This window comes from Tigriopus californicus, chromosome 3 (assembly GCF_007210705.1).
Source record: "Tigriopus californicus strain San Diego chromosome 3, Tcal_SD_v2.1, whole genome shotgun sequence".
Taxonomy (NCBI): Eukaryota; Metazoa; Arthropoda; class Copepoda; order Harpacticoida; family Harpacticidae; genus Tigriopus; species Tigriopus californicus.
The window spans coordinates 5,512,276-5,525,761 of NC_081442.1; the positions used below are offsets into that span (position 1 = coordinate 5,512,276).

Consider the following 13,486-nt stretch of genomic DNA (forward strand, 5'->3'; position numbering starts at 1 on the left):
ATCGAGGCTGGTAGTTGGAAGGTGAGAACTGAGTCCTTGAAAGGGTGGGGGAAGTAATAATCAAATAGGAATGTGTAATAACGCTTAAGATATCCGTAAATGCTATGTACAAAACATGGTAACCAATTTTAACAATCGATAATGTGGTTTAAGAAACCCCAACCAGGAGCAGCTTTTGTGACCATGTAAATATTTGGGAGCTTTGCGGGCTTTGAAGAGATATGTTGGTCCCAATATGTAGAGATATGGTCGTTGAATCGATATCAAGGCCAATAATGACATCTAGAAAAGGTTTCGTCATTGCACGTAGGTCAGAGTTGCAGAAAAACAGAGTCAACCTCGTGGATAAATTGGAGCAATTGATAAACGAGACTGGATTGCAATATTCATAAATGCATCGATTTCTCATTGTATGTTGCAAGGCATGGATGAGATGGAATTTGGTCATTTTCATTTCAAAAAACGATTTCATTTGCACAAAGCATCCGTTGGTATGTACAAAGTTTTACAATTTTTTTGACGTTTCACAGCCTAAAATTTAATTTTGGACCACAAGGCACAACTCGGGTGATTAGATATAGACACATTTGCTGAGTTTTCAGAAGAGAAAAATGAAAAAAAGACAAGCAATGACGAAGATAATGATAATGATTCCAAATTAGCCTCAATGTTCGATGATGGCAGAACAAGAAGTGGCACAGGAAGAGTCAGGAGATGCAGAGAATCAAAGTTAACTGCTGTACGGCCAAGGCCAGAACAAGAAGTGGCACAGGAAGAGTCAGGAGATGCAGAGAATCAAAGTTAAGGCATCAAATACGATGCCTTCGCTTATATACAGTACTAAAAGCCGTCATACAAAAGCTTTCTTGTCTTGTCTCAATCTTCAATTTGGACAAGGTAGCTATCGTTTTCGGAAAGCCCTTCCTTGCCTTGACTGCATGGCATGTTATGGCATGGCAAAAGAAGTAACAAGTTGGGGGCGTAGCTGGGAGGGAGGCAGGTTTGTCAGCTTGGTCTTTTAGTATAATAAATCTCGGATGCTAAGAATTGAAAGTGATTCTAAGACTTCAAGCCCGTCTCTTCGATCCAACTTCGCTCATCTAAATACAATTTGATGAGCCGTCACAGGGTTCAAATTCGATTAATCCAAACCGATTCCATCGATCGGACCTGAAAAATAGCAAAATCACCTCAAGTTACAACTTCGTGCTCCTATGAAAGGCTATAGCAACCGATTTCACCGCTTACTTGGCATTGCTTCCAAAGGTTCGGATTTGATATCCAATTGCTCCTGGTGGTGGTGGTGAAGCTGTTGATGTAAGATTTGGCTTGGCTCTTGAGATGAGCCGACCACCATGGCCCGTAGACTCCGAAGCTGACTCTGAAGAGAAGCATTTTCCTTCTCCAGCACCTCGCACTTCCGTTTGTATTCGCCCAATTCTTGAGACGCCACCTCAACTTGTCTTTCCAGGGTGTCTACGAACTCCTTCTTTTTTCGCCGACTCTCTTGGGCGGAGATCTGCAAAGGTTGAACATTGTTGTTGTTTTTTATGCTGTACACAATCCACTCTTGTCGAGACATGCTGGGGGGTAATGAAGTTTGATGCTAATTGTCATTTTGGCCATGCTGTGGCTTGTAATGGAGAATTAATTGGATTGGATTTTCCTGTTTTTTAGAAAACGCCTCAGAGGATTTGTTCTCAGTCCATTAATGTTTTTGTCAGGGCCCCAGAGCACAGCATAGGACCAATATCCTTGAGACACTCAAAAAAATAAGTCGGAACAAACTTCCGAAAACGTGCCATTACGATCATCGTTAAATGTCACCTGCTTCACGAGTAACGAGATCCTGAATGAATGATCTTCTCGTTTTTTTCCGTTCTCATCGAAAGGAACTCCTTGTCCAACGCTAACTAGTTACTTTTTTAACTAATGAGGTAGAACACGAACCTTGTTCTTGATTTTCCGTCTGATTTTCTTCAGTGATTTCTCCTCGGACTTGGTTAGGGGTAGTTTGCTTGGGATAGGGTATCCTTCAGAGATCAGAGTTTTTTTCTCCTCATCTGTGAGGATCAAAATCCCACTGGAATCAGCCTAAAACGAAAAACAAACATAAGATTTAGTTTAGCCTAACTGGTGCCGGTGTAACGAATAATGTAATATGTAGTACAGAGACCGGAGATCGAGCTAGAGAGAGGCGATAACAATAATGTCATGAATTGAGTGAAGTCATGTTTGCCTGTGGTTGAGACCACGAAATTTCATTTTCAAACTTGGCCTGCTTCTCATTGCCGGTAAAACAGATTGTGGCACTCCAACTCCTATTCAAGCTAATGCCAAATTGTTGGAAGCTACGAAGGTAAGTAGTAGAATGTAGATAGATAGGTAGATAGATAGATCGGTCCGTAGAGCTCGAGTTTTCGTGGCCAGACCAGAAGCCTTCGGCTTAGTTTCTCGTTCAATTACAAATTGGTTTGGAAAAAAATCTCCTCAACCGCGATCTCTGATTTCGGTCGGAACTTTTCAAGGCAAAACGCGCTTTATTAGCGTTGCAATTCTTTGCTCCATCCAGAATGGTACGTTACAATGCTACAACAACCGCGCCTTGCTCAAAACTTATGCAGTGTCATCAGATTATTGTGAAGAACTTTTGATATAAACTTACGGGTTGATTAGAGATCAAGTCGGTGGTGATTGGCGCCCGATTTGACAAACAATTCCCCAGGAAAGGGTTAGAGCTACTCTTGAACCCATTTAAACCATCGTGGGTGTTGATTGTCGTTGTCCCGCCATTGAAACTTCCGGTGGGGCTGGAGGCGGAGCTACTGCTGTTGCTCAATGAACCTGAGAAGGCCGTGGACACGCCCAAACCCAGTTCACACTTCGGGAGTTGGCCACTCAAACGGGAGAACAGCAGCTTACTATTGACATGAGAGGATGGCGATATCGACGAAGACGAGGATGATGATAACGAGGATGAAGAGGCCGACGACGAAGCTGGCGACAAGGAAGAGGACGAGGAGTTCACCGAATTGGATACAATCAACCCTTGGCTAGAAATGGGGGTGATGTTGCGTGTGGTGATGATGGTGGTAGTCGTTGGCGGCAGACCCGCCCCGGTGGCAATCGATGGGACGATCGTGGGTGTGGTGACGAGAATTGTATGGGTGACTGGTTTCTGCTTCAGCAGGCTTTGAGGATGCTTCGGCTAAAAGATGAATGGAAGAGGATATTATTAAAACCATTGTCGGTCTATTCAATGCCAACAAACTAACAGAGTTAACGCTGGCGAGGGCTTGAAAAAAATCACGGAACTCGTCCACAAATTGGTTTGAAAAGTTCCAAACGTAAAAAACATCATCCCATTACACGCAATGGCCAATGAATGAATCTGCTACCTCTATCAGTCAGGTTGGTTGTGGCGAAACACTCTTCATTGAAACGCTGCAGTCAGCCGAGAAAATTTGGAGAGAGAAAAAATGTCTCAAACGAAAAACATTGCTTGTGAATACCACAAAGCGTCCGTCCGGGATAGACGAGTTTGTCCCCTTCAGCTAAATTTCCCAGTCCATTGAATTGGCATGACAAGATCTGGTTCATGCTAAAAGGCATTCTCAAAACCGAGTTGAAGGGCGCTTTGATTTTTCCACGGAAGCCATTTTGTAACTTAGTTTTCAAATCCAAGACATCAGAGCTAAGATCAAATCTATCCTCGTCCATCCCCATCCATGTCACGTTAGTGTTCACAGTCGTTAAGTCTTCTTGGTCTCAAAACAGAGTCAAATTTTCTTTACAACCGTCATTTTCTTACAATGTATATTAGACAGCGGCCAGGTTCTCGAATCAGGCTATTTTATGGTTACTTAGACCGATTACAGTGTAGTGTGTTTGAATGTGTCCAAACCATTCCCCACCAAAAAGGTACGTCTAATTCCTGCGAACCAGTATCTGGCCCATCAAGCACTTGGGGCCAATCCCTAGTTCGTGTGAAGTGCGCATGTGCGACCAAGGATGCGAAAACGTACGTTAGAACCAAAATTGTTACAAACCCATAGTACGAAAACCTCAATAACCCACCAACTAGCTTTGGGGCTTGTTACTGAAATTAAAATCGGATTCAAAGTAAATGGTGGAAAAAAATGTGTCCCGCATTCCAAAACAGTACATGTCAATGATCACTTCTGAGATTAATTGACATGACAGTTGGTGCACTTTTCTTCCATTCATCTATGTTCGTACGACGTCTGCATACGTTTTGAATCACATATCATATCTCAGGGTAGATTTTCAAGCATTCCTCGGCATGGCTAGAAATTGAAATTCCCTCGTGATAGACTGAGGGTGGCTAGGAGTATTTATTGGACTGTCCTTATCAAATGCCGCTTTGTGTTCAAAACTTGGATACAAGTCAGTTTTGGAAGAAACTAATGGTATCACAACAAGTGGAAGTGGCAAAAAATCTTCTCTCGGCTTCCAAGCTATCCCTCGGCGACTTTGACGAGTCAATCCTCCCTCTTCGCTTTATGGTATACTTCACACTGTACACTGTACACAATACGTAGTCGTCGGGTCGCTCAAGTTAGGTGAAATTTGACCAACTGATGGGAATGGTGGTACTAGAAGAAGCTAGAGCAAAAAGAAGTGTACCCAAGTACCTGGACATCTGGTGGGAGACCAGCAGTCAATGCATTACAACTTCTTCTCAAGGTCAAAGACTAGACCCGTTTCGAGGATTTTTTCAGCCCAAAACGATTGACTTCCCTATCCTTATCCCCAGTGAAACTATCCAGCTCCCGCAGGTGCTTAAGCCCAACAAAACCCCACAGGAGGCCATTTCCTATTGCGCTCCTCTCGATGAAGATGACCTTTAGAAGGTGCTCGTGCGTCATCAAGGTTTTAGGACCATCTTCAAAGTGGTTTTGACGCGGTTTTCATTCTACTCTGAGCGTTTACAATAACCATTTAGACTACTAGATCTATTCTTAGCCCAAGATAATGCGTCCGTACATACGTATATTGGAGTGATAGACCTGCATTTTCATCCTCCTGTTGTTTCCATTATAAAAATGAAGAGCATTGCCACAATTGTTGGTATCATTATCGTCATCACGATTGTCATTGTTGTTGTTGTTGTTGACTACAACATGACCTGATATTAGCAGTGCCGCCGAAATGACAGTACATCTACGAACTCGTGAGATCAGAGACAGATTCAAAATTGGGCCTTGATCTGGCGTTGATGGTGCAAAAAACATCTTGGCAGACCTTGGTCGGCTGAAGTATTGGCATCTTTTGGCAAAGACAAATGTTTCACTTTGGATCTCGAACTCGGGTTCTCTCCCACTCTGTCTCATTCACAAGAAACCATTTCAGTCCTTCATCATTCTTATCATATTATAAGGTACCTGCAATCTCCAATTAGCTCAAGGACTCACTAGAGCTCCAACCATTCGCTCCATCCATGTCTTCAAATTAAGATGTTCTCTAGTCTACTAAGTATATTGACTACTCGGGTACTACTAAATAATTAGAAAGAGGATTGTGCATGGACAACCTGATTGGGACTTCCCGCTCACTAATGCCTAGAACCAAGATGTTCTTGGTCAAGCGAAAAATGTTCTTCAACTTCATTGATATTCCTTTAATTAGTCAAAGGAGCCCTAAATTTAGCAAGGCCCATCGTTTCGTATGATTATGCTCTTTCATTTTCCCTTCCCAACTAATACGATCCGTGCTCAGATGAAGTGACCGAAATGAAAATAAAAGTGGCCATGAATCATGAGAGCACGTTTTTCTGAACACAATACGCCCTGGCCACTGTGGTTGCCTTTCTCGCCGGATTGGAGTGGGGGCAAAGCGATAAAGAGACCCTTATTTATTAGGATATCTCCGGTTTCATCGTCCAGATCTCGTGAAACAAGTCTTAAAACCTTAATCCCCCGTTAAATCAATCAAAGGTTCTCTTGGTTTGTCAAAAGGGCAGAGTAAGTTCCACTTGAAAGATTTGATAGAGATCTCTTCTCCAGACTTGTTTTCACCCTCTGGAATTTTAAGTCTAAGAAAAGACTTGATTTGGGATCCTCCATTGCACAATTCTGGTCGATTCTGAACGTACGTTGTGATTTGGTGGCTTCTCGATCATCAGACAAGTGGAATAAGCTTTGTTTTTGCCTTGATGTAAAAAATGAAGTTCCTAGACTGCTAATTATGGGTACAAAATCTCGCTGGATCTTCTTCCGGTGATTTCATTACTGGATCATTAATTTCGAGATTAGATCCTATCCTCCCCCCCCCTCTCTCTCTCTCTCATTTACTGCACGGTAGACTTAAGCTTTGAAACACGATGGGAAGTATTTTTGCAATTGCAAGTCATAAAATGCAATGCCAGATTGTCTGAGGACCCTATGCAGAGATCATAGGTTCACGCCACGCCAGGAAAAAAACCCTAAATCTCCCGAGATAGTGGGCATCTTTTTTCTTCACTGCGACCGGTCAGCAGGATGGACTTCTTTACTGCAAGATGCACTTTATTATCAAGTATGAATGCAGGGTTCCCATTTTTTGCCTTGTCAATGGACTCGTTAATGGTTGTGAATCTACACCATCGGGGCTATCATCATCAATATCATCAACAGCCTCCTTCTCCGTATAAAGCAATGTACCTTTGCCAGGTATGAAATCTCGAGTAATTTATCAAGTTTTCGGCGTGCCCCCAAAAATAAAACCACATCACCATTGGAAGGCCATGTACAGTTTAATGTTGAAGGATCTCTTGGAAACATCAAGTATGGTTGGTAGGGAGGCAGTTAGGTTGGCTGGTTGGTTGGTTGGTTGGAGTAGGTATAATCAAAAGCACCACGAAAATGGCATATTTTGCTTGTCTGGCCGGGCCTTATACGTTTGGCTTCAGGTGGAGGAGGGGGAGGAGGTCGGCCCAGGAAAGAAGATTAATCATTCACATTTATGAATTTGAACATGGAAAATTTATTTGCCCAGAAAATGCGTGCCTCAGGAGGGCGAGGACGAATGTGAGAGAATTAAAGTAATGAATGATCAGTTTCGGATTAGCCAGCTCTTTTGTCTCAAGATCGTCTACGAATCAGCACCGGCTTGGAATTCCGAAGGCCAAGCAATGCCAATCCAATCCCAGTCGTAATCGACGGTTTTTCCTCTTCATTCATGGCTAGACTTGGTTATCCTTGAGAAGTAAATGGTGCTCAAAAGTCTCAGACTGAGACATTCATTAAAACATCCAAAGCGATTTGTTCGTCGAAAGAAAAAGTTTCCGAGTACAAACGGTCTTGGAGACAAGCTCGTTCTCGTTTATTTGATGCGAGAAATTCGAACCACTGTTAGTAACAGACGATGTAATGAAAAGCAACAGTCTCCTCAAGATTCATTCATTGAAACCTGTTGTGTGTGTTTTTGTGTTTGTGGGGGGATGAAGATCGAGTCCCCAGATCTCAAGAGTCAGCAATTTGGCATTCCTTCCCACCGTTCCTCCTTCCCCTCCCCCCCTTCCCCCCTCCCCCCTCACTCTTTTTTGATCGAGCTCATCAAAAGGCAATTTTGCAGTTTTGCCACGAACCAGCTTGCCATAAATTGTTATGAGCGCTAATTTTCCAAGCCGAAACTTGAAATTAAGCAATAAACAACGTCAAAAAAAATAGACTCCAGTGCCATGAGCCATATTGCTGGATAGCCCTGAGAACCCTCCGACTCGTTATCAACCATGAAGATGCTTCTAGAATTGAAATAAGGAAAACTCTTGGACTTTGTGACAAACCAGAAACAAAAAAACTTTAAATATCCTGGAGGATGAGTGCGGAGGACGCTTCCCTTCAAAGAATTCGAAATGCTGCACACCAATCAAAGTCGATTTTCCCCGTGTGTTTGCTCGGCCTAGTATTGTTTAAAGGCCTGCAAATTGATTTTGGCCATGATTTGGCACTTTTGCTCTTACCTTTAAGAGGCCTTGACACATTCAACTCAGAGCTATCGACATTCTTTAGAGCCTCGTGCACTCTCGTCAGAAATAGAATCGAACGAATTGCCTCTTGCGTTTTCCTCTCACTCTCAACGACTTCACGACCCATGAAATCGCTCCAAGTAGTCTCCGACGATCTTACGCTACTATGTGCGTACAGTACACGAAAAAGATCCATGGACCAAAGCTTACATTTTTCAGAAGGCCAAAAAGAATGTAACAGACTAATAAGTTCGACTATAATCCGATCGATCGAAGATGTTTACAAGTACGTCACTCTTTCCGATATTGGTTGCACAGTCCCCCGCAGCTAATTATTCTTTTATTTTTTTATTTCAAAAGGAACGAGGTCACTTTCTATTTGAGGCAGGTCTCGTGCATACTTTGAGATCCAATGTCCTTGAGGAACAAAACCTCTTTCTTCTCCTCTTGACCATTGACTGCCCACCGACCTCAATCGCTACAACACCCCAACTTTCTACTGTTATGACTACTAGGTAGTACCGCTAAATAGCTATTTTTAGCTGATTGAGGGGTTCGATTGAGCAAAATATGAAAGACCTCCTTCATACGAGGCAGTTGTATTGACTTTCTTGTACCTCGTTTTATGAGAAAGACTACGTACATACCTACAAGCCTGATGCTTGTGCCGTGCGCCACAATATTGAGGGCAGATCGAAAAGGCTTCGAAGGAACTGCTACTACGTATGCCAGGTCATTTGAACGAAATAATGAGCCTGTTCCAATCACGTTCGGAGCCATCATTTGACCAACGTGAACTTTGTTGCAAATTGCTCGGCTTGATAGCCATTTTGCCATTTTGATTCAAGTAACGATCGCATAAACGTGCAGTATACAAGTGATCTTTCTCTGGCATAAATGCAGGTCATCGTGCCACCTTTATCACAACCTGAAATCCAAAGAAGCCAAGCCAAAACGGGGTAGCTAATGCAATCGCTGCCGCTGAGTGCCTTTTCGAAGTTGTACTCTTCGTACTTCACTTTTCTTGTGAGAGTAGATATGACCCTATTCAAGGATATGCCCAAACAGTTTGTCATGATTATTATTATATAGCCATCATGAAGTGCATCAGAAGGTAGATCTGATTTCGAAATCTGATCCCACAATGCCTCTTCTGCTTCACCTCCGCCGAGAAAAAGAGAACTTTTGTTTTGTCGCCGTCGTACGTTAGACAATTTACCAATTCGTACAGACATCTCGTGTATGAATCCATGCTTTATTCACCATCCTGCACGAATGGAATCATTGTTCTGCCAGAGTATGTTTAACCAAACCGGACTTGAACGGCAACTTGCTTCCTAATGTGGCACACTGGCTACTGGCTATTGGTTATTTGATTTGCTACTTCATATTGCATTGCAGTAGGAGGTGTCACTCTTTAGCACTAGTTGGGCCTGGTTATTATTCCTGCCATGTCCATTCGTCAGCATGGACTTGGAAAGAAATCTAGGAATGAGCCAAAAGAATAAAGGGCGGAGGGGGTAACCAGAACAAAGCCGACTCTTCAAAATCTCACTTCTTTTGGCACGGCAAACCATCGGGGTCAATTCATTCAGCACTGTGGTGAGTGCGCTGAACAGATCCGGCCAATTTCATTGGGGCGAGGTTGAGCAATCATCTGCCATCGAGCCAATATATCATTGCGTTCACAACGACGATTTGTCATTCGCATTTTCTTGCTGGGAATTATAGACGGACGTATATGTGACAACATTGGACACCGTTTGTTCATTGGACTTTGTACGTACGTACGACCAAGAACCTTCAAGTCGTTCATGTCATCAGGCAGAATTGGATCAACCAGCTCTTGCGAAAATGAAGCCAAACTTGATTTTGGTCACGATCCAATATCTTTTGAGAATGACTGCTTGTCTTTGAGAATGACCTTTGGTGAGCTCAAGTGCATCATAAGCAATGTTCAATGGAAAAAATCCTTCCAATTTCAATCTCAGTTGCGCAAAACATGAATGTGACCTTTAGCAAGACCTCGAAGAGCATCGACTACCCCTAAAAATGACGAGAGGTTTGCTGACAAGGCGGCTTTTTTCCATTCATACATCTCGCGAATCTTACTTGGGGATATTTGGATCATACGAAGACTAATTGAACCAAAGCATGACTTGGATGAAAAGTCAAAAATATCCAGTCAAAAGTGTACCACAAATCATAAAAGTACTCACCCTCGCTAATTGCACGGTGTGTTGCTCTTGACGAAGAAAGACAGTGTTGCCATTGACTGTGGTGGTCAGAACTGACGATGGAGAACTATTGTTGGAACTATTACTGCTACTGTTGTGGATTGTGTTGTTTAAATTGTTGTTGTGATGGTGAATATGGTTGTTGTTGCTGTTGCTGCTGGCAATATTGGTACTGCTACTGCAGCTGCTGCTGTGGTTGTTATTGTTGATATTGTTGTTGTGACTAAGGAACATTTTGTTCTGATTGTTTAAACTGTTGGTAAATCGAAGTCCTGGCATTTTGGGAGCCCGATTGTTGCCGCTAGACGCGTCGTCATCGACCACATTGATATTATCTTCCGAGTCAAGAGGCTCGTGTTTGATGGTAATGTTCTCTTCGGCCAAAGGCTGCATTCGAGGATGCTTGAGCAACGAGGACGACGTCGAAGACGAGCTGCTGTTCTTCTGTTGATTCGAGGCTGAATGCATTGGAATGCAAGGGTAGCATTCCGTTTCCATGTCTGCAAAGAAAAAGAGAAAGAAAAAACGTAACGTGGTGAGAGTTTCAGTTGAATTGAAAAAAAAGAACCACTGATTTTTGAACAGGTCTACTGCACACTGCACAAAAAAACGGTACGTCAATTAGCAACGTCACCCTTTAACTTAGTACTTTCAAAGTCCAAAGGAAGGGGAACATCTACGAATGGAGCCGATAAATCACCCTTTCCCCAGCAATTACATACTTCCAAATAATTTCCTATTTGCCCCGAAGAGATTCGGTAGTCCAGGCACTGCACAGAAGCACTCACTTGGCACCACTCGTTAGCTCTCGACTCGGAGACGACATACAGGGCCAAGAGGTTTTAGGCATATGCACCTTCGCTTTCAATTATGCAATTATAAGATCGTGGTCCAAGAGTCATTGGAATCGTTGAGCGGGATAAAAAAAAGCTTCACTGGAATTGCAATTAACAGGATCGTTCCAATTTTCATTCATACGAGATGTATCCTTGTGATTGGGTATGCCGACAAGACTGTGGGTTCACTGGATCAAAGTGTCGAGTTGCAAATTCAATTGAAGAAATCCTTATTGAAGATAGTCGATTTTCGTTTCAGCAAGTGTAAAGTGCCTGGCCCCCATGAAGAGATCAGCCGGAGATTTCAATTACAGATCCTGCAAAACAATTCTGCCAGCCAGACCATTTATCCTGTACGTCAGATTGAGTATTGCGCTTATTTACGAGGTTAAAGCAAAAGAGTTCCCACCAGCCACCTACTTGAGATTGACATTGGCAAATCTACCATTAGTCTCCGAGATAGGAGTACAGATTTCATTGGGGAGGGTCTGATTGGTGGTGCCAAGAAGATGGGAGGGAGGATCTTTGCCCCAACAGTCTCAAGATGACCAACCAAATTGAACATGTCGCTACGCCCAAAATCAGCTCCAACCTTGAACTTTGGAACTTTGTCCATTTTGGCTCAAACAGATCCTAAGAGCAGTTGAAAAAAAAAAGAATTTCACACAACCTCCTTCAACGACACAGTAGGTGAGCAAGAGGACAAAAAACCCTCATGTTTGCGAAACGTGGTTGGCCGGGATGGGAAAAACCATGCAAAACCAGATTGTTCAAGTGAGCGAACTACGTAGAGAGAGAGAGAAGAAAAAAATGACGAATTCCTTGGCAAACTTTCTAGCCTGATTATGGAGCCTCTACGAACTTCAACGATCAAGGTAAAGAAAACGAGTAGGAGGATAGGTTAATGGTCAAACCAACCAACCAGTCAACCAACTGAGCAAGCAACCCACTGCAACTGCTACCACTCTGGCATTGGACAGCATTTCATGACAGACTCGACTGTCATCTCATTGGTCAAACACTTACTAGGGCCAGACGTATTGTAGTGGTGGTTCAACTGGAGAAACCTGGAGTTCCGAGCTCTAGTGCTTGGACGGGACCAGAAACCATGACTAAAATCTAACACAAAACTCGTTCTGATCTGCCCTAGTTCACAAGTTAAAGAATGCAAATCGGCGTGAAGACGCCTTTTCAACGACAAAAGGTTATTTGGTGGGGCCAAAACAACAGAAGAGCAACAATCAGCCGTCTGTTGAAGACGGACAAGCGAGTTCTCGGGTAGAATGTCGTGGTATTTACCGATAATTAAATATTCAAAATAATGACGTGACATAAATTGCGTTACTTTCAGGAATTCGGAAGCTGACGGAAGTGGAACGAACACAAGCAAAAGACAAACGACCATTGACTACGAAACATAGTGCTACATTTGTCGGTCGTGCTGGTTGACTTTTTTATCTTTCCATTTTTTTACGAGATGCCATGGACAGATAAAGCACAATTTAAAAACAACGTAAACGTCCAAAAAGCAAGAACATCAATAACAGCACACCTTCATTTGAACGCCTGGGTCTGATTTCTAATGGCCGGCCATTCATACAAACTTGGTGGAAAGTGACAACCGGCGAAGACGCTCTTAATTTCCAATACCTGGATGAATCGGACTTTCGTTGGCTTTGTCAGAACTGATCTGACCGTGGTTAGGGTGGGCGGCTGAGTTAAGTTGAGATCTGCACGACAACCACTCAAGAAACTCTGCATGCAGCTCACCTGACAAGCTCGAATAAATCAAGCCGTTTGTCAGGGGCCCTACACATTTCTCCTCGTATGTCTGTCTGTCTTATTCGGACCAATCATCATTTGTACTTTCCACGCAATAACATAGTAATAGTTGGGGCACGAAATAGGAGCTCACTTGTCTGGTGCTTCACTATGCACTGCAGTTCTACCCTATGAATGGGAATTACCTTCCTGGTCTGTGAGAGTAGGCCCGTATGTGCGTACGCAACTACGTACGTTCGTACGTTCCCTTGCGTCCACACGAACGAACATAAATCATGTTCTCGCCGAAAAAAGTTTCCAAACAACGACATTTAAGCCCATAAAAGGTTGCAGTGTGATTATGCATTTTTCATGCACTTCCCCATTTCAACTGAATGTACACAACTCACTTCTACTTCAACACTATGTTTAACACATTGGCTCGGCGGAAGAACGACTTGTAATCATGTATTTGAACAGCTATGATTTTTCACCAACATGCAGTTGGTCATTTGCGCTTGGAGGTTCTAAAAAGTCACAACATTGGATGATTTTGTCCGGCTAGTTCTCATCCCAGATCAGGGTGTGGTTCATTTCACACCGATGAAGAATTCGGCGAATCCAGGGTGCTTCCCTTGGAGTCTGGCAACTTGGATAAGAACTAGCATGCAGCTAGCCAGATA

The 13,486-nt window shown here is 43.1% G+C and overlaps 1 protein-coding gene across 1 annotated transcript in view; it reads right to left on the reverse strand.

The window, feature by feature from the left end:
* Nucleotides 1-758: 758 nt before the first annotated feature.
* The window catches only part of LOC131877642 (cyclic AMP response element-binding protein A-like), a 31,292-nt gene continuing 18,564 nt past the window's right edge, over nt 759-13,486 (reverse strand). The window contains exons 3-7 of the mRNA XM_059223384.1: nt 10,189-10,706; nt 2,666-3,208; nt 1,951-2,094; nt 1,249-1,519; nt 759-1,170 (exon numbers count right to left, since the gene is read on the reverse strand). Coding sequence (XP_059079367.1) covers nt 1,142-1,170; nt 1,249-1,519; nt 1,951-2,094; nt 2,666-3,208; nt 10,189-10,706 — 1,505 coding nt within the window. The 3' untranslated portion in view covers nt 759-1,141. The remainder of the gene's footprint in view (nt 1,171-1,248; nt 1,520-1,950; nt 2,095-2,665; nt 3,209-10,188; nt 10,707-13,486) is intronic.